Here is a 23,564-nt window from a genome sequence, read left to right on the forward strand (position 1 = left end):
CGGCGCGGACGCCCGGCCCGGAAGCTCCCGGCGCGGCGCCTGCGGGGAGAGGAGGTGAGTCCCGGGGTGGAGACCCGCCCCGCCGCCCGCGCTGTGCGGCCGCGGCGCGCTCCCCTCCTCTGCCCCTCCCGCCCCCGCGCCCCCCGCCGAGGCGGCCGGGACGCGCTCAGCGCCCCCCGTGGTCTGTCTGCAGGACGCTCGCGGATGAGCACGGCCTCCGCCTGGCGCCCCCGCCATGGCCGCTCCGTGGAAGGGCGCGCTTCTGCTGCTCCTCGCGTCGCAGGCCGTCTCCTCGGCGCAGGCCTTGGACGAGGAGGAGGTGCCCGAGGGCTGGGTCCTTCTGCACGTCGTGCAGGGTCAGGTAGGAGCCGGGAACTACAGCTACCTGAGGTTAAACCACGAGGGGAAGATCGTCCTCAGGATGCGCAGCCTGCGGGGCGACGCGGACCTGTACGTGTCCGACAGCACTCTGCACCCCAGCTTCGACGAGTACGAGCTGCAGTCGGCCACGTGCGGCGCCGATGCCGTCTCCATCCCCGCGCACTTCCGGCGCCCCGTGGGCATCGGTGTCTACGGGCACCCGTCCCACCTCGAGAGCGCGTTCGAGATGAAGGTCTACTACGACGCGACGCTCGAGCCGCATCCGTTCGGTGAGACCGCCTATTCGGACGGTACTGATGCGAGTCGCAAGCACGCCTATGCCCCGGAAGACGCGTCTCAAGAAGAGGAGTCTGTGCTTTGGACGATATTAATTAGTATTTTGAAGTTGGTACTTGAGATTCTTTTTTGACTCGCTTAACATACTCTTGAGTATAATACTCGTAATCTGCGAAGCTGAGTGCACCTCGCTGTGAACCTAGCTTTACCCTGACCTGGTTGGCACTCTGGTTACCTTCTCTGGGTGGGGGATGAAAGGATAAAGCCATAGTTTCGTTACCTCAGTCACTCCAAAAGTACGCAAAGCAGCAAGCACATGTTTTAATAAAGCATCAAAACTCCTGTAAAAGGAATATGCACAATAAAATGTTTAAACCCCACTTTGATTAGTTTGTCAGGTGACTAGATTATTGCAGTGATTTAGGTTTTTACTCTAGAGACTCAAATAAATTAGTGTGTTAGCTTTAAAGAGTTACTGAAAGCAAGTCTGAAATGTAATCATTTCTCCACACTTGCCTGACCGTGAACTAAAGTCCCCTGTCTACACCCGAAGTAGAGACAGCACTTGCTGTCCAACAGGATCTCTTGGTAGGCCGGTGGTGTCCCCACATGCTGGTTAATGATGGTTCTCAACTCGGCTGCACCAGATCTCCTCAGGTTGTAATTTTATCATCTTGGGCCCCTATGGAAATTCTTTCATTATTAAATAACTGCCCTGCTACCCATGGTAGACCAGAAAGTACAGATTAGGAAGATTTCATGAAAATAATAGCAACTTTTAGGTTAATGGAATAATAGTTATGTATCTCTAATTAAGCTGCATAATGTTACCACTGAATTTCTGGAGAGAGCGTAAGTACTAAGAAATAAAGACTTTCTGCAAGATGGAACTATTTTTCCACTTGGTTTCCAGGGTGAGAGTGACTTATAAATAAATTTGCAGATTTTAAGCATGTAATTTCAAAATCTTTTATTAGCATAAAAATGAGAACATTGTAAATAAATTGGCACCAAATATGTCATTTAATTGCATATTACAGTATTGGGGTCAAACTATCCCTCTTTGCTGTTTTTCCCCCTTCTGCCCACTTTCCTGGGTGTTGGGGGTGCTCGCTGACAACAGTCACAAATCCAGCGACCTAGGAGAAAAATTGTTAGTTAATACAGGATGAGACTTAACTTTTTAGGACTGAGTTTTAAAACCATTTAGCTCTCCTCCCTTCGCTAAGGCTACTGATAATCCTCACTGGATTTCTGGTGGCACTGGCACGAACTTCCCTTAAGGTCAGTGTCATACATGCCCTGTGAAATGCACAAGGGGAGGGATGGGGTCATGGAGGAGTTAAATGATGATAGGCCCCTTGAAGAAATTATAATCCTTTCTGAAATCAAATACTACCATACTTTAAAAATTCAATCATACAAATCCTTATATAAAACCTATTAACTGACTTTGGCTTATTTTTATGCATCTCAGCATCTCCTCAAGTCCTGGTGTACTATGCTCACATAGCACTTTAAAATGTATCAAGTATTTGATAGCATTATGATAAAACTATACAACATACTTGACCTGAATTAGTATAGAACTCTAAATAATTTAAGTTGCTTACATCTCAATTCCCAGGAAACCTAGGCATATATTTTATAAAGTATCAGACAGTGTTAACTATGCAAATCAGTTCTAAAATTACACAATTATGTGTATAATGTTTTAGTCTAATTACTGTGATTTATTCTTTGATTCTGTGTTCATTCTGAAGTTATCTGGAATTGTTATGTTTCCTCAATTTACAAAAATCTGGTTTAGTATGTATAAAGGCATATAAGTCATTTTGTTAAATTTCTAAATGACATATAAAAATAAAACCAAGGCTTTGAAACAAATCGATGCTACTGCCTTAGCTATGTCAGTACAACAACACTAGCTCATCTGCATACACTGAGCTCTACTTCAAAACTCACAGGCAGTCTGCTGCCTCCCTTGTCCTTAGGCAGCTTGTCTAGAGATGAAAAACAGGCGCACACGACCATAGCTTTGGTCACTTCTAGTGAATGGAAGGGTCTCCAGGCCCTTCATGTCATCATGGTATTTATGCAGCCTCCGAAAAAAACCAAGTGCTGGAAGAGTCCCTTCACTCAAAGATAATGTTCCTTCTTTTTCAATCTTTACCTGATGGGATAGCACCAAGGCCCACACAAAAAGTATGATAACCTCTGTCACACACATCACAGAACATCATTTCTTCTTCGTGGTGGGGTTGTCCACATATAATGCAAGTCTTACACTCCATACACTGCCATGGGTAGGTCTTAATCATAGAAACAAGCTCCATGGTCATATCCAGGCAAGAAGGATGGCCTAAACCAAAACCAGTATTAGTTTTATTTCACACGAGAATTTTTACTTAATATGGCATAGTAAAATGCTAGTTTGCTTGAACTTCTCAAGAATGGCTACAACGTTTTAACTGCCGAAGAGAAATGGAAACACAATGTAGAAGAAAAGACAGGGACGTTTTATGAATCTGATGACTCTGGGTCAAGCCTAGCTGACTACTGAGAATGCTAGTTTTCAAAGCAACAATCAGCTTAAAGTGTGAAGCCGTGTCAGTACTTACCACTGTTGTCACACTGGGAGCAGTGCACAAGCGGCTCAGCCTTCCCTCTCCTGCTGGACTCCTTACCCTTCAGACAAATCCCACACAGAGCATTTGGAATGACCTTTGGCTGGAAGGGTAGAAGAGGGCTATAAATTCATGCCAGAAGAACCTACTATGGGTTCAAAAGGAATTATTACTGTATTGCCTTATTTTACTTCCAGTAACTTGTTAATGAGGACCTAACTTGCTAACAAGGACCTTGAAAGAGAGAACCTGACACCAGTCTGCCTTCAACATACAATGGCCTACCAACTAAAGCCTTAGGCTTCATGTTTAAATTTTGTCCACGGCATGATCTCATGAGGATTAGATATATCATTCCACACTCCCTACATACCAGTAAGATCTGTACAATGACCTGGAGGGAAGACTAATACAGTGTCAACCTGCAGTGTTAACTGAAAGAAAACTGCAAGTACCAAGAGACTACTACAGGGGACTTAGGCTTAATCCCAAACAGATGACTCCATTGTAAGCAGTTTATATGCTGATTCTGTTTAAAAGCTGATGTTCTTCAAAGTCGTGAGACTACTTCTATAAAATCTAAGTTACAAAATCAATTTTTTAACATTGTTAACTGAAAGAGGTTTCAAGCATACACTGTCGTGTGCAGAAAGGTTTGTGGGAAGCTGAGTTGTGTAACTTGTTCCCTCTGCATATCCCATACATTAACAGAGGAGCCGACACTTAAGAGAAAAAGTATCCACTATAACTAATAAAACGTAAAAAAGAAGTAGTTCTCAGATGTGCAAAAGATAAAATGATCACTTAAAAAATATGCAGACACCCCCTATATTTCAAGTACCATTCATTTTTCAGATGAAAAACAATCCAATGAAGGCATTTGGGCTTTAAAAAAAACACTTGGCGAAACATGGGAAAGAACAAAGAAGGTTCCTAAGCCTAAAATTTGGAGGGGAGGGGAGGGGAGGGGAACAACATCACAGCCTTGACCATGATAGCGCGATGCTCACTTATGACCTGAACACGGAGCAGTGGCGGGAGAGAGCACAAGCAGGGGCCAAGCAGGAAATGCAATGGGGCGAGGGCACGTTCACTCACTCACTCACTTATATAAAAACCGGGAGAAAAAGTATGAAATGAAATGGGGCCGAGGGCATGTTCACTCACTCACTCATATAAAAACCGGGAGAAAAAGTATGAAATGAAACGGGGCTGAGGGCATGTTCACTCACTCACTCACTTATATAAAAACTGGGAGAAAAAGTATTTTAAGTAGAAACATTGTGTCTGTTTTATTATAACCCAAACAACATCTTATATTTCCATTCCCTAAGTTACTGAACCAAGGAGGATCCTAAGCAGAGTTCCAATTTTGCATACTGTTACTCCAGCTTTGAAATGTCTCGCTGCCACCTTCAAAACCTGTACAGCCTAAACAATGTGTTCTTAATTCTTTAGGTTTCTTTTTTCATTTTAATTATCTTTCTTTACAAAAGATGACAGAGGCATTCAAAAATAATTTTTGGCTTATTTATTTAAAAAAAAGTCAACCTTATACATAAATATAATAAAAACAATAACTCTACAAACAATCACAAACGTCTCTACAAAATAATAAATATCATGGAAGTTAAAACATACATATAAAACGTTACTGTTAACTACTCTATATCTCCTGTGTATCTTTATACCCTGCTCCCCAACAAAAGGATAGTGTCACATGCTCAAACCTCCTAAGTCTTGCAGTGTAGTTACCTCTGCTGTAACTGCTACATTCTACCCATAAGGTTCTCACTGTGTTTTCTTACACCTAAATAAAAAATAGCTAGGAAGTGCACTTCTATGATCCAAATTCTGGTGCAGTTATGATGAAATCTGTAACTGCTATAATATACAGCAGAAATCTACCTCTCAATCCACCAAAATAAGAAATATCTTTTGGTTACGGTACCTGCACTAAATGTATAAGATATTTAATACTTACAGTTCAAGTTAGATACTGGCATACTAAGTACTTTAATATTTTTTCAGTAAAGTCAAGGAAGTAACCACACAATATTAAAGTCTAAATCGAGAACTCCTCATAGGAGATCCTTTACACAAATCAAAAGGAGTAAAACACAAAGCTAGTCATTCATATTCTAGAGCAGTTCAAGTTCTACAATCATTAAAATATACATTGGACACCTACAATAAAAGGACACCAAGAAAATTCTAGGTTTAGTTCTAAGCTTAAAATCATAATGTTCTGTTAAACCTCTTAAAGTTTTTCTTACCCAATAGTCTTCATCTTGATGAAAAGAGGGAGAGAGGGGTGGAGACGGAGGGAGGCAGACAGAGACAGAGACAGAGCTCTGCAGCACGTTTATCAGGGGTCACAGCCCAGTATGAAAACATACTGTTCACTCAAGCGCCCAGAGCGCTCTCAGAAGCCACACTGCTCACATCCAGGACTGTACACGTCTAGTGTCTCAAGGTTTGCGGAGGTGATGCAAGAGGAAGGGGCCAGCATGTGGAACTCCCTGAAGGTTAATGAACGGAACCTCACGTATGTCTGACAGAGACAGTCCTACTCCGTAACAGCAACAACATCAAAGTTTCACTATTGACAAGAAAATTAAAAATATTCTGCCTAAGAGTTCTCAGCATCTCATATAAAAGGTTCGTGATACACAATTTTCCTCCTTGAACACAATCAAAGATAGACTTTCATGACAGCACTAATACAGTATAGATTTTAATTATATACTAATAACACAGGCCTGAATCCTAACAATTATGCTTTAATTTCAGGTTAATGTAACCTAAACAATACTGTCCTACAAATTAAAGGCAAGCACTAGTGAATACTATTAAGCAAGACATCAGATACATTATAATTTTTCTTAACTTCTGCATTTTAAAACACATTTATATGTATGACCTTCAGCTTGAAGTACCCTAATAATTAGGCACGTCTTGGCTTATTAATACTTTTCGTAGAGAGGTTAACTTTTAATAAACATGTTCACATTAATGTATGAAGTCTAGATACTGGCTGTTCCAAACTGTGAAATACCTGAAACATTTGTAGTTACTAAAAGCGTTCACAGAAGATTATAAAACGCTCATTCCGCATATGCAACTTCCTTGAGTACTATCAATTTAGGTTCATCTATGTGATTTCTTCTGTCTTAAATCAATGATAGTCCTGAACAGTTCTTCATTTTCAACCTCTATTAGAATGTCTATTTTAATCTTCTTCCCTGTTTAGCCCATGACTAAGCCAGGCCCACTGTCTGCAAGCCCCCCTGGCGCTGACGGTGTGCTCTGGGCCGCAGCTCCCACTCCCAGCTCCTCACAGGCCAGAAGCACACTGCGCAGCACACACAGCAGCTAACTTTCCAGAATTTAATCTTTGGAGTTCATCTGCTTTCAGTTATCAAGCATTAATTTAAATCTTTCATAGATAAGCTCTATATGTAAAAACAAGAACAAAATCACATGGTTGCAGCCCACTGCACCGTCCTTGCTGAATGGAGCTGGGCTGAAAAAATATGCACTTGAAAGCTGATGATTTACTACAGAATACACTAACTTGTTAAGCTGCTTTCTTACTGTAGGAAAAGGAGCACGGACTCTAAGGAGGGCTCTGCTTAGGCTGAGGGGACACTGGTCAACACCCTGGAACCTGTGCCTCCGGACAACACTCCACAACCCTAGCCTGACATACACAAGTGTTCAGCAACTCTGCTCAGCACAACTTTTTGATCATCTTACTCTAAAATGCTCCTTCAAAACACCTTCATAATCCCATAAAAAGCAGAGTGATACATACCAGACTAAAAACTGTGTATTTTACTATTACCATTCAAAACATAAACTTGCAGCTAATTCTACTCCTTTTACGATCATCTTAAATCCCCACATATGAATGAGGCTCCTCACCTCTCACCCAACCCTCTGAAGGAGAAGGGGCAGATAGCAGAAAGAAACACTAGAAATAATACTATTGCTGATAGCATGCTACCTGACCGAGAAGAACCCGATAACAAAGTTAGGAAGTGATAGCTAAGCCAAATCACCTTGCCAGATAATGTGTAAATCCTCATCACAGAACTGCACAGGGTACTCACCAAGGTGAGGCTACAAAATTACATTTTACTACTTTCCATTGCAGAGTTAGCTGAATTTGGCAAATGGATCAAATAATTCTCAGACTGAATCCAGATCGCTGTTAATGAAAGGCACCACAGAAATACAACTTTTCTAGGAGGACTTCCTCCCTACTGCACTGCTCAGCGTTGCTAAATACCAGGAAGCTTTCCGTGTCAGACAACGACGGTTTTTACACTGAGGAAACAAAGCATTAAGCTCTGCCTATTAGATCACTTTTCAAAGACTCATACTTGCCTGGTTAGTACGTAAAAAAAGATTCTCTTATCAGTTTTACATATACAGAAAACAGACGCTAACCCATAGCCAAAGTGACAGGAAAGCCACCAGGAAACTAAAGCAAGAAGGAGGAGGCTGACGGAGGGCACACACCACAGGAGAACAGCTAGTGAAGTGCAGCAGCAGGAGCTCCACAACTTTGAAATTCAAAGTTAAAATATTTCGGGGAGAGAGGCTGGTCAGAAGGAAGCTGAGTCAGGGGCTTTTCTCTTCTACCTTGTGCCCGGGAACTGCCTTGGACAGTGCAGAGCGCTTGGGGGCGTCTTTCCGTGGAGCGGCAGCCTTGTCCCTGGGCCTCTGTCTTCCTGGCAAAGGCTCCTCCTGGCCTTCGGGAAGGCCTTCCCCCTCGGACACGTTGCCAGAGGAGCTGTCCTGCAAGTCAAAGGCACAAACACAGTCCCTCGGAATTCATGCAGATTTGAGTCTGAATTCTGAAAACTACAGAAAACATTCAGGAAAAGTCTTAAAGTTCCATCGATTTCAAAATAAAAAGATAATTCTGATCTAAGAAAACATTTCCAGCAGAGAATAAAATAAGTTAAGAATCACTTCTCCATCTTATAAACACATTATAGCTAATTCCATTTATATCAGCTAGTACCTTAACTGACTTTGTTTTCTGACTGAATTTGACAAGAACAGAACTATTATTTCAGTTATTAGTATACCACACAGCTTCAACACCATTTTACCATGTCACAAGGGAGCATACTTTTTTCATACAAAAATATTCTTTCAAAAAACTGCTTGAAATAAGTGTGGGCATTTTTACTAAGTAATAAAGATCATTAAAGAAGTTCAAGCCCAGAATCGTGTCTTCATAATATGAAACTACGCAAAGCCAATTATCGTCAAGTATTTACAACCGTATCAGACATATTAGGTTGGTACAAAAGCAACTGAATCACTGAAATTTGCCTTTGATGTTGGAACACATTCTTAAATGTGGTTATGTTACACATCATTTTAATGTTCACCACTTTATGTTTTTGCTAATGACACTACTTACTGTTTGTTTTATATTTATTCTAGGCTATAAAATAAATACAAGTATTTTAGACTATGGGTTTGCCTGGTGGCTCAAACAGTAAATCATCATCTCCTGCAATGCAGGAGACCTGGGTTTGATCCCTGGGTTAGGAAGATCCCCTGGAGAAGGGCATGGAAATCCACTCTAGTTCTCGTGCCTGGAGTATCCCATGGAGGGAGGAGCCTGCACAGCTATAGTTCATGGGGTTGCAAAGAGTTGGACACAACTGATCAACTAACACTTAAGACTATGGAAATAATTTTAGACAAAAACCAAACTCGAGTGATTTTCTTATTTGAGTTCAAAATGGGTCGTAAAGCAGAGGAGAAAACTCATAACATCAACAACGGTTTGGCCCAGGAACTGCTAAGAAACATACACTGCAGCGGTGGCTCAAGAAGTTCTGCAAAGGAGACGAGAGCTCTGAAGATGAGGAGTGTGGCGGCCAGCCACAGGAAGCGACACCAACCAACCGAGAGACATCATTGAAGCCGATCCTCTCACATAGTTTTAACTACACAAGAAGTTGCCAAAGAACACAACGTCGACCATTCTACCATCACCTGGCATTTGAAGCAAATTCAGTTCAGTTCAGTTGCTCAGTCTTGTCCGACTCTTTGTGATTGCAGTACGCCAAGCCTCCCTGTCCATCACCAACTCCTGGAACTTGCTCAAACTCAAGTCCATTGAGTCAGTGATACCATCCAACCATCTCATCCTCTGTCGTCCCCTTCTCCTCCTGCCTTCAATCTTTCCCAGCTTCAGGGTCTTTTCCAATGAGTCAGTTCTTCACATCAGGTGGCCAAAGTATTGGAGTTTCAGCTTCAGCATCAGTCCTTCCAATGAACATTCAGGATTTCCTTTAGGATGGACTGGTTTCATCTCCTTGCTGTCCAAGGGACTCTCAAAAGTCTTCTCCAACACCACAGCTCAAAAGCATCAATTCTTTGGTGCTCAGGCTTTTTTTATGGTCCAACTTTCACACCCATAAAGATGAACCAAGTTGGAAAGGTGAAAAACCTTGATAAGTGGGTGCCTCACGAGCTGACCCAAAATAAAAAAAGCACCGTTTTAACGTGGTCTTCTCTTATTCTATGCATCAACAATGAACCATTTCTCGATCGGATTGTGATGTGCCACACAAAGTGGATTTTGTACAACAAACAGCGACAACCAGCTAAGTGGCTTGACCAAGAAGCTCCAAAGCACTTCCCAAAGCCAAAGTTGTATCAAAAAGGTCACGGTCACTGTTTGGTGGTCTGCTGCTAGTCTAATCCACTACAGCTTTCTGAACCCCAGCGAAACCATTACATCTGAGAAGCACACTCAGCAAATAGATGAGACGCAGTCAAACTGCAGCACCTGCAGCCGGCACAGTCAGCAGAAAGGCCTGGCTCTCCTCCTTGGCACGCCCGGCCACTCGCCACACAGCCGACACTTCAAGGCCCGGCTCTCCTCCACGACACGTCCGGCCACTCGCCACACAACCGACACTTCGCAAGCGGGCCTCATCTGTCATATTCACCTGACCTCTCCCCAGCCAACTACCACTTCTTCAAGCATCTTGACAACTTTTTGCAGGGAAAACCCTTCCACAAGCAGCAGGAGGCAGAAAAGGCTTTCCAAGAGTTCATTGAATCCTGGAGCATGGATTTTTACACTAGAGAAATAAACTTATTTCCTGTTGATAAGAATGTGCTGCTTGTAATGGTTCCTAATTTGATTAATAAAGATGTGTCTGAGTCTACTCATAATGACTTAAAATTCATGGTCCAAAATTGCAATTACGTTTGCACCAACCTTAGGAGTTCAATAATAATCTATTTCCTCATTTTTTTATTTAAAATTTCTAATTAGAATAAAAATGTCACACTCCTCTAAATTATGAAAATCAAAAAAGATTAGGTTACCCTAAACCACCAGACAGACATTGAGACGACTCCTAGGAGCAAGAGGCACCTCATTTTCTCTAGTGATGTGTTTCGTATAGGTGCCCAGATTCACACACACACTCCCACCTACACATGCACCCTAGTCCTTTAAACGCAAAACTGAACAATGTTGCGTGTGTTTTAATATTTTTAAGTACTATCGCATTTTATCACAGTGTTCTTTGAAGCGCATTTCTACCATGTAAACATATCGCCCATTGTGGACATCAGATTTACTTCTAATTTTCGCTATATTACATATTGTTAACACTCCAATGGGCATCTTTTTCCTAAATAAATTTTGCTACCCTCTCATCAGGTTCTTTGGATAAATTCTATTAGTGTATTTGCCAAGTCAAATTCCGCGGAAGTTAAAAAACTTGCTATGTACTATGAAAATGCTTTCCCAGTAAAGTTTTTCCCAGAAAAAAACTGGATTAACTGACACTCTCACTAGCAGCAAAGGAGAATGTCAACCTCATCGCCTCCTCATCACAGCACAGTATCTGAAAAGCATCTTTCTTTATGCAACATGTAACATTAAGTGTGTCTTAGATGCTGTTAGTGACAATGAAATGTAGTACCCATGTAACGCCAGCACAACCCCAGGCTCTGGCTGCCTACAATGGCAAGCGTAAAATGGCCACTGCTGATGATGCCGTCACTGCTGGTGATGCTGTGCTGATAAAACCCACCCTATACCACTGTCTTCTTTGTTCTCTTCAGCTCCACAGAGCACACCAGCATCCCCACAGTCCTGCAACAGCATTCTGCTATTAAAAACATCATGCAGGACAACCTAACGCACAACATATTGGTAACCGTAACATTTCCCTAGAAGAGGCCAAAGACTATGGATTACACTCCAGGGAAGCAATCAGCAAAATTCAAAGGGAGAGGAGACACCTCCTACTGAAGGTAAATGCTCTCACCGAAGTGCCTTTGCTTTTCCGTTTCTCATCACCTCGACCGTCTTCGGCATCATCTGAGTCACCATCGCTCTCAAGAGCGGGGAGCTCAGGGTCGAGGGGGGGCTCGTAAAGCGCTGTGTTTAATGGCAAATAACGCAGCTCATCCGGCGAGTACCTAGGGTTCAGAGAGAAGGTTTTCAGTTTTCCTCTATTATTAAATACAAATGTACTAATTCTGAACTACAATAATAGCCTTAATATTAACCCCAAATACTTTTGAAAATGATTAGAGGCAATAAATAATTTTTTCACTTTGGTGCTCAAATAGGGACATGTAACCAATAAAAAGCCTAAACGTTTTTTCACCTAACAGTGTAAAATATACATTTCATTCTTATTATCAAAAGATAAATGTCTCTCTGCTTTACCCTCAACACCCCCTTCAAAGAAATGTCAGTAGTGATGGATGAAACTGTGGCCACACACAACTGGGCACAAAATCCAGCTGCCTGACCCCCTCGCCTCCACCGTCCTGAGTCGTCACTGCCTGAGCCTCTCGCCTTCACACGTAAAGCAGGTACGACAGCAAGTCCATCGCACAGAGCAGACGTGAGCATCAAATAAGCTGGCACAGGGCAGTCGCAGCAGGAGGGCACAGACACTGTTTCAGAAACACAGTTTCCAGGAACACAGTATTTAAAACCAACTTGTGAAGCAGGTGTTTTAACCGTGATCACCTCTTCCCTCTAAAACTAGGGACCGGCGACCCCCAACCCCAGGCAGCCGGCACGTGGCCTGCTGATCACGTCCACGGTGCCGCCCCAGGACGCACCACAGCTCCGTCCTGTGTCCTCAGCCGGGAGTGGACACGGATGAGCATCCTCCTCAACCAGGACATCACTCCAGAAAGCAACGAGTGGGGCCACACAGGCCCATCACCCAATAATCTGCTTCGTCCAAAATGAGAAACGTTAAATCTGCTGACACGCTGCTGCAGAGCAGCAGCCAATTCTGACTCCATATTGAACTGTTTCTTTGACTAGCTTTTCGTTCCTTTCGTTATTATCATCAAAGAGAATGGCCTGTCTCAGAGGACCCTACCCCTCTACATGACAAAAAGTGCCTTTATTCAGAACGCGGGGTCCACCCACAGAGGGCAGGAGGGAAGAAATTAACACATCCCCTGCCTGAGACTTGACATTCTAGGAGATGTTTGCAAGATTAATTAATGGTCTTTTTTACTTTGCTTCCTCACCTCCCTCCATCTCTGATGTATAAAAGAACCTGGCATGCAGACCCTAGAAGACGTAGCCTGCCATCCACTCGGTCAGCCAGCTCCCCAAATAAAGTCTCTTCCCTGCCTCAACCCCTTGTCTCTCAGATTCACCGGCCGTCCGTGTGGTGAGCTGAGTAAGCTTGGACTCTATATAACACCATGATTTAAGTCTGACTTTCAAAAGTATGATACTGTGGTCTATTTTAAATACTACTATCTAAAGAATATTCTCTCTCCTAAAAACGTAAGAGGACTCAGGAGGCAAAGGCTGAGACTGACAAAAGTAGCTGGTTCCATCCAGGTCGGGAAGAAGAGACCCACGTCACCCTCACGGCCAGAGTGGAAACAGCAGCCAGGCCCGGGCAGCACGAGCTCCGGGCCGCCGCCCTCCTCCCCGCGGGCCACGCCCGCCTCTCCAACTCCCCCTGCTTCTGTGACCACAGACTCCAGGGCTGCGGGGGGGCGCTTGGGGGGAGAGTCAGGGCATCTCCAGCCAGCGCTGCCGGCCCAGACCACGCCCTCAGGACGGACCATGCTCTCAGGACGCCCTCGGGACAGCGGTCTGCAGCTCCCCCTGGTTTGCATCCACGGAAGCGCGGACAGGTGAGCAGGGAGGCAGCATCCCAGGCTTTAGCAGCAGATGCTCAAGTTCAGTGAGAGCATTCTTCACCACAGAACGGAAGAAGACAGAAAACACTGACGCAAATCTTGTACCTTTTACAGTGATGCTTACAGAGCCAAACACTTCTAGGAGACAAACACAAGGCTTTGAAGTCTCTCACCAACACCAGTACTAACAACAACAACAAAAACCCCACCATGTACCTTTTGTAATATTCCTGGAACTGTCCGGGGATGAGGGCCACCGGGTAAGAACTGACCTTGGTTCGCTCTGTTGGTAGCACTTTGTACTTCCCTTGAGGCACCTGGATAACCTGAATTAACACAAAGAGAAATACAAACCTGGTTCCATGCACAGAATTAAAGACTTTAGGAAAACAGTGCCCTCCTGCCCTTAAAAAGGTGAGAGACATTAGGAGCTGCGGCCCAGGGAACAGCGGCATTTCTAGAGCTACAGGCGCACGTGCTGACTGTTCACCGTGGCCACTAAGGAAAGGCAGTGTCTCTGCTCACCACGTACGGGCTACTTAAGAAACCTTTGGAGCTCAGCTGCCTCGTCTGTGAAACAGAAACAGTACCAGTTTCACCTCCCGTAGTGAGGGTGAGAAGTGCATGAGCTACTGTGGAAACCTGTTCTGTCCACCCCAGCACGCAGGAAGCTATTCAGCTACCAGACCCCTTTAGCAGCATGTCCACCACAAAGCAAGGAACACATCACACACACAGATGAGAAGCAAACACCAGGCACACTGAGACGACAGCCTCGCTTCAGGGAGAAGAGGACACACTGCTGGTACAGAACACTGCGACAGAGGCACTGAACAGCCCATGGCCACCAGCGACTGAAGTTCAGGGGCTAGTAAACATTAGCGATCCTACGTGTGTCTGTAAGTCAAAATAAGCTCTCCTCTCTTCCATTCGCTCCCGGTTTAAGTTGCTGTTAAATTCAGCTGCTTTTTTCGCAGCTTTCTTAATGTACTCAGGCACTTTGCTGGCTTCAACTTTCTGAGTATTCTGTTGTTGCATTTGCTGAAATAAAAATATTACAGTTGGAAGTCACATCTAACTTTATAAAATGTGATTTCCCAAACCAAAATCCTGGTTACCTCGATACTTACAGAATACTCTTTATAGTGATCTGTAATTCGTTGGCGTTCTTTTTCCTGTAGAATAACAGAATATTCAGCATGTTTGGCTGGATATTCTTTTATCATTAAATCAATTACTTCATCACTGCGCAATGCTGTTAAACCTATTTCAGACAAAAAAAAGTAAAGAAGCTCTTTTAAGGCTAACTGAACATACTGATTTTCAAGACTGACTTTCCTTCAAGCTACTCAACATAAAAGCAGCTTTCCAATATTCAAAGCAAAATACGTTAATACACTCAAAAATAAGAAAAAATAATACTCACAATATAAAATCAAACAGTTATAAAGAAAGAGATTATCAAAGTTGCAATGGCAAAGAAATCAATTTTTTAACCAAACTTTTTTAAGACTCCATGTACTATATACAAACATATATCCTTTTACTAGAAACAACGGCTAAATAATAACGCACACTAACCACTGGCAATTAACACAGGGTATCAGGTAAGAAAAACACAGACTTTATCAATATACTTCCATTGTTAGCCTTCAAATTTGATTTACTAGAAATATTATAGAACCAATTCAAATTTCACCAAAAGCATCAGCACACATGTGGGTCATACGAACAATTTTTTAAACTCATAGTATGAGATTATACCAATTGTTGAGATGAACTCCTGTGGTTTTATATTAAAAAGCTGTACTAATATATTTATGAAAGAAAAAGTACAAATAAAGCACAGAGACAATTACACATAACTAAAAACTGAGTTTTTTAAGTATTTAACTAATACTTTTAAAAAGTACTTTACAAATTTTGGACATAAAACATACACACACTTTGATGACTATATGAAAGTTATTAGGAAATGATAGTCTCTTTTGTATTTTAACAAGAATCAAAACTGAAGTTAACAATTTAGCATCTAAATAATTCAGTCTATTTATTATTAGTTTTGGTTAAGTGTTTAGGGGAAGAAGACAATACTCGTCCGGCGCTGCTTCGCAAGCGCTCACTACCTAGAGTGCACTGCGTCTCTGTGATGACGTTTAGCTCTCTCAGGTACAATTTCTCCTTATGAGACAAATCTCGTCGCTCTAAATCTCCAAAAAAAAAGAACAAAAGACTGTTACAAAAAGTCTTTTGCATTTGTAACATTATGCATTTATAAAACTTTTAAAAGCTTAAAAAACTTAGAAAAAAAAATTTTAAGTTAAAATCTTCATGGATTTTAAAAGTACCTCCTGTTCATATTCCAAATATTATTAAAAGAACACACAAAACAATCTTACAAATCAAAAAAATGAAAGTTAAAATAAAACTGAGAACAGAATAATCCAAAGCAAGAAGGTAAGACAAATAACTATACTAAAATAGTTCATGAAATATCGCCTTTCTCAAGTTCAGGTACAGCTTAAGTAGCTACTCCATTCCTAAGGACAAGGAGCAACAGTCAAGAATCAAAACCCCTCATTCATTAATGTGGTTACAAATTGATTTTTCCTTGCAATTTTTTTCCAGGAAATTCACCTTCCTCGTTTTGCTTGTAAATATGTTTATCAGGCATAAGAATGAATTGATAGTAAAGAGGGAAGTTGAATGAGAGCTGTAAATAAAATCAGCCAGCAGCAGAATATAAAATATGATATAATCTATACTCAAATACTCAGAACTTGACAACCCATCAAAAACAATTACTATTAGTTAAAAGTTAGATTTAATTTGTTATATAAACTGAGACTTAATACCTGGATATTTCCGTTTAAAGGAGGTCACACCCAAATATTCACTGACTTGTTCTTGAAGCATATAGTACTCTCCTGTTTCATCAGGTGGCCACTTGTACTCTATCAGATTTTCTGCGGGATAGTAGCTAAAGCTAAAGCACAGAAATATATATTATGCTTTAAATGTGGCATTTGTAAAATTTAAATCATTTTATTTTAAAGGATATTCTTTTTTAAAGATTTTTGAGATTTAAGGATTTGGAAAAACTGTTTTAATTATCTAAATTCTCAGTCAGTCTTCTATGATTCTGTATTACAAAGACGTTCCCATGATTCCATGTGCATCCAAGAAACTACAGAAGAGGAAGAGAGAAAAGAAAGACCGTCTGGAATACCAAAGCAGAAGAGCACACTGGAAGCAACACTTTCTATGTGTCACAAAGAACAGAGATCACAACTTCAGGAACACAGGCGACATTTTTAGCTTTTGCAAATCAGGGTAGTGATACCAGTTCTGAATTCTTTCTTGTGGGCCTAGCCCTCAGAGCCACGATTTCATGCACCCAAAGTGTAAAGTAATCAACTCCTGTTTTCCATCTCCTCTTCAATGAGTCACAAACACTGACAAAGCAAAACTCTAAAATCCTATTTCTCAATAAACTAAACTATAAACCACAGACTCCACATACCCAGGAGCAAATCATGGACCGAGTTTGATGGTGCCAGTGCACTGCAGATCAGTCCCAACCCTGAAGAGCAAAGACTACAGATGTCTGGACCTGTACTACTCAACCTCCAGATTTCATCAGTGGACAATATAGGCAGAATAGAGTATGATTTTATGCATCTATCCAATTAAGGCTTCCCTGGTGGCTCAGACCGTAAAGAATCTGCCTCCAGTGTGGGAGACCCGGGTTTGACCCCTGGGTCAGGAAGATCCCCTGGAGAAGGGAATGGCTGCCTACTCCAGTATTCTTGCCTGGAGAATCCAAGAATCCAATGGACAGAGGAGCCTGGTGGACTAGTGAGCAACCAACACACACACACACACACACACACACACACACAAACATCAATGAAAGACAAAAAGAGTTTTCTCACAAGTGGTCCTGGGAAATTGGACATCCAAATGGACATGTATGAAACAGAACCCTTGTCCCTGATGTTGCCTAGAAAAATGAATTGAAAAGTGGACCGGTGACCTAAACATAAGAACTAAAATGAGGAGACTCTTAGAAGAAAACATAGGGGTAAATCTTCATGAGCTCAGATTTACTAATGGATTCTAGATATGTCAGCAAAAGAAAGAGTACATAATTTGGACTTGAGCAAAACTTAAAATGTTGTGTATTAACAGAATGAAAAATCAACAGAATGGGAGAAAATATTTGCAAATCATATGTCTGATAAGAAATTAGTATCTAAAATATATAAAGAATTCCTACAACTCAACAACAAATACAATTTAAACATGGGCAGAAAACCTGAATAGACATTTCTCCAAGAATAAACTAATGGACAGGTAGTACATGAAAAGATGTTCAATCTGACTAGTCATTATGGAAATTCAAATCAAAATCACAATAGATTCCACTTCACACCTTTCAGAATGGCTATCATTAAAAATAAAATGGGAAATAAAACACGCTGGTGAGGATGTGAAGAAATTAGAAACTCTGTACGCTGCTGGTGGGAACATAAAACGGTGCATCCACTCTGGAGAACAGTTTGGCAGTTCCTCAGAAAGTTAAACACAGAGCTATCATATGACCCACCTACTTCACTCCTAGGTCCACACCCAAAGAAGCTGAAAACGGGGCGTCTGATCAGATATATTTATCCCCAATGTTCAAGGCAGCACTATCCACACCCCCCAAAATATGGAAGTAAGTGTCCATCAACAGATGAAAAGACAACACAGAGTATAATTCTAACAATGGAGTACAATTTAGCCTTAAAGAAGGAAATTCTAACACAAGCTACAACCTGGATGAACTTTGAAGAAATTATGCTAACCAAAATAAACCAGACACAAAAAGACAAACATTGTATGATTCCACCTACGTGAGGTACCTAGAATAGGCTAACTCGTAACGACAGAAAGTAGAACGGTGGTTGCCCACGGCTGCTAAGCGGGGAAATGGGAATCTTATTATGTAAACGTTTTGGAAATGGATGGTGGTGACGGTCACACAACACTGTGAATGTAATTTATGCCACTGAATTATACATTTAAAGGTAGTTAAAATGGTGAATTTTGTGTGTATTTTACCACAATAAAATTTATTTCTTTGAATTGCATTAAGTAGCAAAAAGCGACTTTGGTGTTTTACAATCCTTAGTAATTGCCTTTGCCAGGGCTAGGGGATGGGGAGGAGAGAGCTAACACAGAGAAAAGACACACAACACAGAAAACATTAAAAACAATAAAACGGCAGTACCCAAGATCCTGGCTGGAAGTGTCGCAGCTCCTGGAGCTGTCTCCAGAGCCCATCCGCCTCCTTTTGGACGGTTGGGTCCCATCATTTGAATTATCTTCATTATCATCCTATACATTCAAAAGATGAAAAAAATAACTGGACAAAGAACAGTAAATAAGGGAAGATTATGTAATCCTCCCAAACTTGCTAAAAGGCTCAACTTGAAGGCTTCCTAAAGATTATACAAATGATAACCAGGGACAAGAATTTGGCCTTGGCAAGACCTGGAAAAAACCAAAAACTAATCTTCAATACAAATCAAAATAGAAAATTTTCAATAAACTTGTAGGTCTAAATCTACTTTTCCTTTCTTACCAAGAGGTTAAAATGCCTTCTGCTTTGAAAAAACACATCAAACTGCTGCAATACTCTGAAATTAAAATAAACATTCCTACTCTAGCTAGGATAAAAATGTATGAATCAGTTACTGTTTAACTCAACTTAGAGCTGGTTTATTCTAATTGGCTATTTCAGACACTTATATCCCTGTGAAAAGGACACAAAGGAACAAAAACAGAGGACCAATTGTTATTTTTTTCTTATATTGCAAAAATTCAGCAAAAATATACCAGAATAAGATTCATCGACCAATACAACACACACTACCTCCCCAAAAGAGGTTTAAAACTTTTTAAAGTGACATTTTCCATTATGTGACTTTACCAAGGTTGTAAGTTAGACCATCTCATTAAGGAAATGAATGATGAATCATATACCAGGAAATTAATTCAATCACGCTGTTGTTGTCCCTAAGGCAAACATAGGGGTAAATCTATGTTTATCGGACTCTTTTGTGACCCCATAGCCTATAGTCCCCCAGGTTCCTCCGTCCATGGGACTTCCCAAGCAAGAATACTGGAATGGGTTGCCACTTCCTGACCCAAGATCAAACCCGTGTCTCCTGCATTGGCAGGTGGGTTCTTTACCACTGAGCCACTGGCGAAGCCCAACCACATACTAGCCAAGGCTTAAACAAAAAAGATTAAAAACAAACAAAAAATCAAGGTAATCTAGCCTCCTAAGACAATACAATTTTGTTAAATATCATGAATCTAAGAATACAGAGGTAGTGAGTATGTCGGTCAGGCACATCAAAGCTGGACTGCCTGGAATCTTACTGGGCGCCAACTGCCCCTCACCAGCTGGTGGTTACCCTCAGTGGTGAGCCGCTCCTTACCTGTAAAACTGTGACAACAGTACTGCCTGTATTACTTGGCCAATGTAGGGATCAGAGTTAATACATGAAATAATTAGAGCAAGGTCTTGCAAACTGTTAAGTGCCCAGGAGAACTTAGCTAATATGATTGCATTGATGATCAAGTCTCAAAAGGCTCCCTGTTAGGAATTTACTCAGATCCTTTACCAAATAGCAAAAACCGTGGAATATTCTCCTTTTCAATTCTTAGCAAATAAGTATTCAGTTGAAGAGTTCTGTATACTCCTATTAAGATAAGCAACCGGGTAGGAGATGGAGAACAGCCTAAATCTACTAAATATTCTCCAAAAACTTACATTTAACAATGTCTCTCAATTGAAACATTTCAGTCAAGAAGCATTCAAGTATCATTTCTCTTCTATTTTACTTGCTTCTGAGCATTTTAAGGATTTTTATGTCCATTTGTTTAAATACCTTTCCCTTAGCTAAAAAAAATTGTATACACTTAAAAAGTGTTAAAAAGTTAAAAATGGAAAGTCCTCAAAAAAGCTGAAAGCACAATTTCACGTGTAGTGTTTGAATTTGCTATTAGGAATTCTAGGCAAATGTGTTATTCCATATAGTGAATATTAGAGAGGGATAACAGCAACATATTTCCTAACAATATCATGGAATACGATTAGAAGAATTTGCCTGCAACCTGGCTACTGACAGAGAAGCCCGGGTTTTAAGGCTTCCCACCTCTGAAGTCAGCAATGTGTATTTCAGAGTCCTGGGTGGCTCTCACCTTGGGATTAAACACATTTCTGAAGGTCAGTGGACAGGAATGTGAGCAACCTCGGGGAGACGGTGAAGGACAGGGAAGCCTGGCGCGCAGCAGTCACTGGGGTCGCAGAGTCCGACACGACTGAGCGGCTGAAGCACCGCCACAGCGGCAGGTCACAGATTCGGGCTGGCCTCCCTGGCTGGCTGGGCTCCGGCGGCACCCGCCACCCTCAGGCCCGGCCCGGGCTCCGGAAGCCCGGCCTAGAGGAGCCCCGGCGCCCGGCGCGCCCCCCGGGAGGAGGGGCCGCAGGCTCGCCGGCGCCCCCGGCCCGGCCCCACGGCCACCGACACCGCACCCCGGAGGGGCCCCATTACCGTCCGGCTTCAACCTTCCGGTTACCACTCAAATGCGGACGTTTAAAAAGTCCTTCCCTCACACACTACTCAACCAACTGAACACAACGTGGTTCACTAAACGCTCATCCTGACTCTTCACTCATCTTTGACTTTCAAACCCGAAGTCCGCCTCACTTCCCTAAAACAGCACAAACGACGAAACAAAGTCGGCCTGAAGAGAGCAGGGCGGCTTTTTGTTGATTTCGCTCTTCAAGTTCAGTTCATGAACTGGCTAACTTGTTTCCCACTTGTACACGTTGCTACTCTTTAGGAAGAGCCCGAACACTTGAGAAGGGCACTGCTCAGACGAAGGCGCTCCTCAAAGCGCGCAGGGGCCCAGACCAACGTGAGGAGAGCGCCCGCGGCGTCGGAGCAAACTTTTATTTCTTCGGAGAGCGGGCTCCCCGGGGGGACGCGCTCAGGGGCGCCTTCGGGCGGAAACCGCCAAGAACACTCAGGACCGAGGCCGAGCGGACCCCGAGCAGCGCCAGCACGGCGCGGGTCCCGCCGCCCCTCGGGCCTCCTCACGGCCGCCCCCAGGCCCCGGCCCAGACCCGGCCCGCTCCTCACCTTCGGGGACTGCGCTCCGGGGGTGGCCGGGTCGCTGTCGCACGGCCGCGGAGACAGCGCCGTCCCGGGGCCGCCCGCCGCCGCCATCAGCCCGAGCGCCCCGCGCCGCCGCCTCCGCCGCCGTCGCCGCCTCGTCCCGGCCGCCGCCGCCGCCGCCGCCACCGCCGCCGCCGCGCGGGCCGCCCGCCGCCCGGGCCCCGCCCCCTCCGCCCGCCCGCCGCCCGGGGGCCGGCCCCTGCCTCCGCGCGCCCCGCGGCCCGCCAGCGCCGCCGCCACCGCCATGGCCGCCGCCAGTGCGCCGCCCGCCGCCGCCGCCGCCGCCGGGGACGCCGCCCGCCGCTCGCCGCCCGCCGGGCCCGCCGCCGTGCGCGCCCGCGGGGCCCTCCGCGCCCTCGGCCGCCGCCGCCCGCTGCGCTCGCCGCCGCCGCCGCCCCCCGGCCGCCGCCCTCGGCCGCACGCAGCCCCGGCCCGCCGCCACCCCGCCTCCCGGCCGCCGCCGCAGCCCGGCGCGCTCCGCGGCCCCACCTCCCGCCGCTCCCCTCAGCCCCCAGCCCCGCCCCGGCCCGCCGCCCAGGGCGCGCTCGCCGCCGCCGCCGCCCCCTCCCCGCCGCCCCCGGCCCGGCCCCTCACACGTCAGCCCTCTCCTCCCACCGCGCCCCGCCCGGGCTCCCCGCCTCTCCCCTCCGCCGCCAGCCTGAGGGGCGCCTCCCCGCCCCTTCCTTCCTCCCAGGTGTCCGCGCCCGCGTCCCCGCGCTCGCTCCTGGGGGGCCCCGGCTCTCCCCCACCCTCCATCCCAGGTGTCCCTCCCTCTCCGGGGTCCGCGCCCCCGTGCCCTCTCTCCCTCCTGGGGGTGCCCGCCCCTCCCCCTCCGCCTTCATCCTGAGGGGCCCCTCCCCGCCCCCTCCCTCCCGGGTGTCCGCGCCCCCGTCCCCTCCATCCCAGGTGTCCCTCCCCGCCCCCTTCCTCCCCGGTGTCGGCGCCCCCGTCCCCTCTCTCCCTCCTGGGGGTTCCCGCCCCTCCATCCCAGGGACCCCTCCCCGCCCCCTCCCTCCCCAGTGTCCGCGCCCCCGTCCCCTCTCTCCCTCCTGGGGTCCCCGCCCCCCCGCCTCCCCGGCGTCCGCGCCCGCGTGTCCTGACGCGGCGCTCCTCGCCGCCCTTCCCTTCCACCTCCTTCCCGAGGGGCCCGCCCCCTCGCCCCCTAGCCCTCCATGCGGGGTCCCTCCCCGCCCCCTCCCTCCCGGGGTCCTCGTCGCCCCGCCCCCTCCTCCACCTTCCGGGGGGTCTCTCCGGCACCCTCTCTCTACCCGGGGGACTGCATCGCGGGGGCCTCTGAGGGCCCCGGCTCCTCTCCTCGCGTTCCCGGTTCCCAGTTGCTGCCTGTCGTCCGCCTTTGTTCTCTGCTCGCGGCCTCGAGCTCTCCGGCGCTCGTGAACCACCTGCCGGGGAACGTGTCCTTGCCAAAGGCATCCTCAGCTTGCTTTCACTTGAAAAGTTGATCCACATCGACCTTGGTGCGTGCGGGAGTCCTCAAACAGGTGAAATTTAGGACTCTGCTGGGATGCTGCGGATGCAGAAGCTCCCACCCAGGACGTGAGATCGCATCGCAGCGGAGCATTTCGGGACCATACCGGCCTCATCGGATTCCCTCTCAGCTTTTTTCTGGCTGCGTAGCCATAGCCCTTCGTTTATCAAACATTCAGTATTGTTGTAAAGTGCTTAGGCCCGTAAAAGTCACCAAGAAACTGACTTATATTATTAATCGTGGTTCTTAGGCTTCACTTGGTCACTTTGGGACTTTACCAAAAATTAAAAGAAATAAAAAAGGTAACAGAACTTTAAAGGAACACATGAGAGACAGCTGAGATAGGATGACAATGGTGCCAGAAAT

At 45.0% G+C, this 23,564-nt stretch overlaps 2 protein-coding genes across 5 annotated transcripts; one reads left to right on the forward strand and one right to left on the reverse strand.

Moving 5' to 3' along the window:
• Window positions 1–235: 235 nt before the first annotated feature.
• Window positions 236–2,544, forward strand: C9H6orf120 (chromosome 9 C6orf120 homolog). Its single transcript, XM_019967706.2, has one exon. The coding sequence runs from the start codon at window positions 236–238 to the stop codon at window positions 788–790; it is 555 nt and encodes a 184-aa protein (XP_019823265.2). The 3' UTR covers window positions 791–2,544.
• PHF10 (PHD finger protein 10) lies at window positions 1,613–21,834 on the reverse strand. 4 transcript variants are annotated; one of them, XM_070796573.1, is made up of 12 exons: window positions 21,677–21,834; window positions 18,751–18,857; window positions 16,331–16,461; window positions 15,602–15,679; window positions 14,606–14,739; window positions 14,367–14,516; window positions 13,692–13,801; window positions 11,612–11,765; window positions 7,935–8,090; window positions 3,279–3,387; window positions 2,831–3,019; window positions 1,613–1,796 (listed from the first exon to the last, which is right to left on the reverse strand). In XM_070796573.1, the coding sequence occupies exons 1-12, from the start codon at window positions 21,761–21,763 to the stop codon at window positions 1,711–1,713; spliced, it is 1,491 nt and encodes a 496-aa protein (XP_070652674.1). In that variant the 5' UTR covers window positions 21,764–21,834; the 3' UTR covers window positions 1,613–1,710. The 4 variants fall into 4 exon arrangements, with proteins under 4 accessions (XP_070652674.1, XP_070652673.1, XP_070652675.1 ...); XM_070796572.1 differs by having other exon boundaries at window positions 15,602–15,685; XM_070796574.1 differs by lacking the exon at window positions 21,677–21,834 and adding an exon at window positions 20,733–20,941 and having other exon boundaries at window positions 15,602–15,685.
• Between the last annotated feature and the right edge of the window lie 1,730 nt (window positions 21,835–23,564).

The sequence above is a fragment of the Bos indicus genome, chromosome 9 (genome assembly GCF_029378745.1).
Source record: "Bos indicus isolate NIAB-ARS_2022 breed Sahiwal x Tharparkar chromosome 9, NIAB-ARS_B.indTharparkar_mat_pri_1.0, whole genome shotgun sequence".
Lineage (NCBI taxonomy): Eukaryota > Metazoa > Chordata > Mammalia > Artiodactyla > Bovidae > Bos > Bos indicus.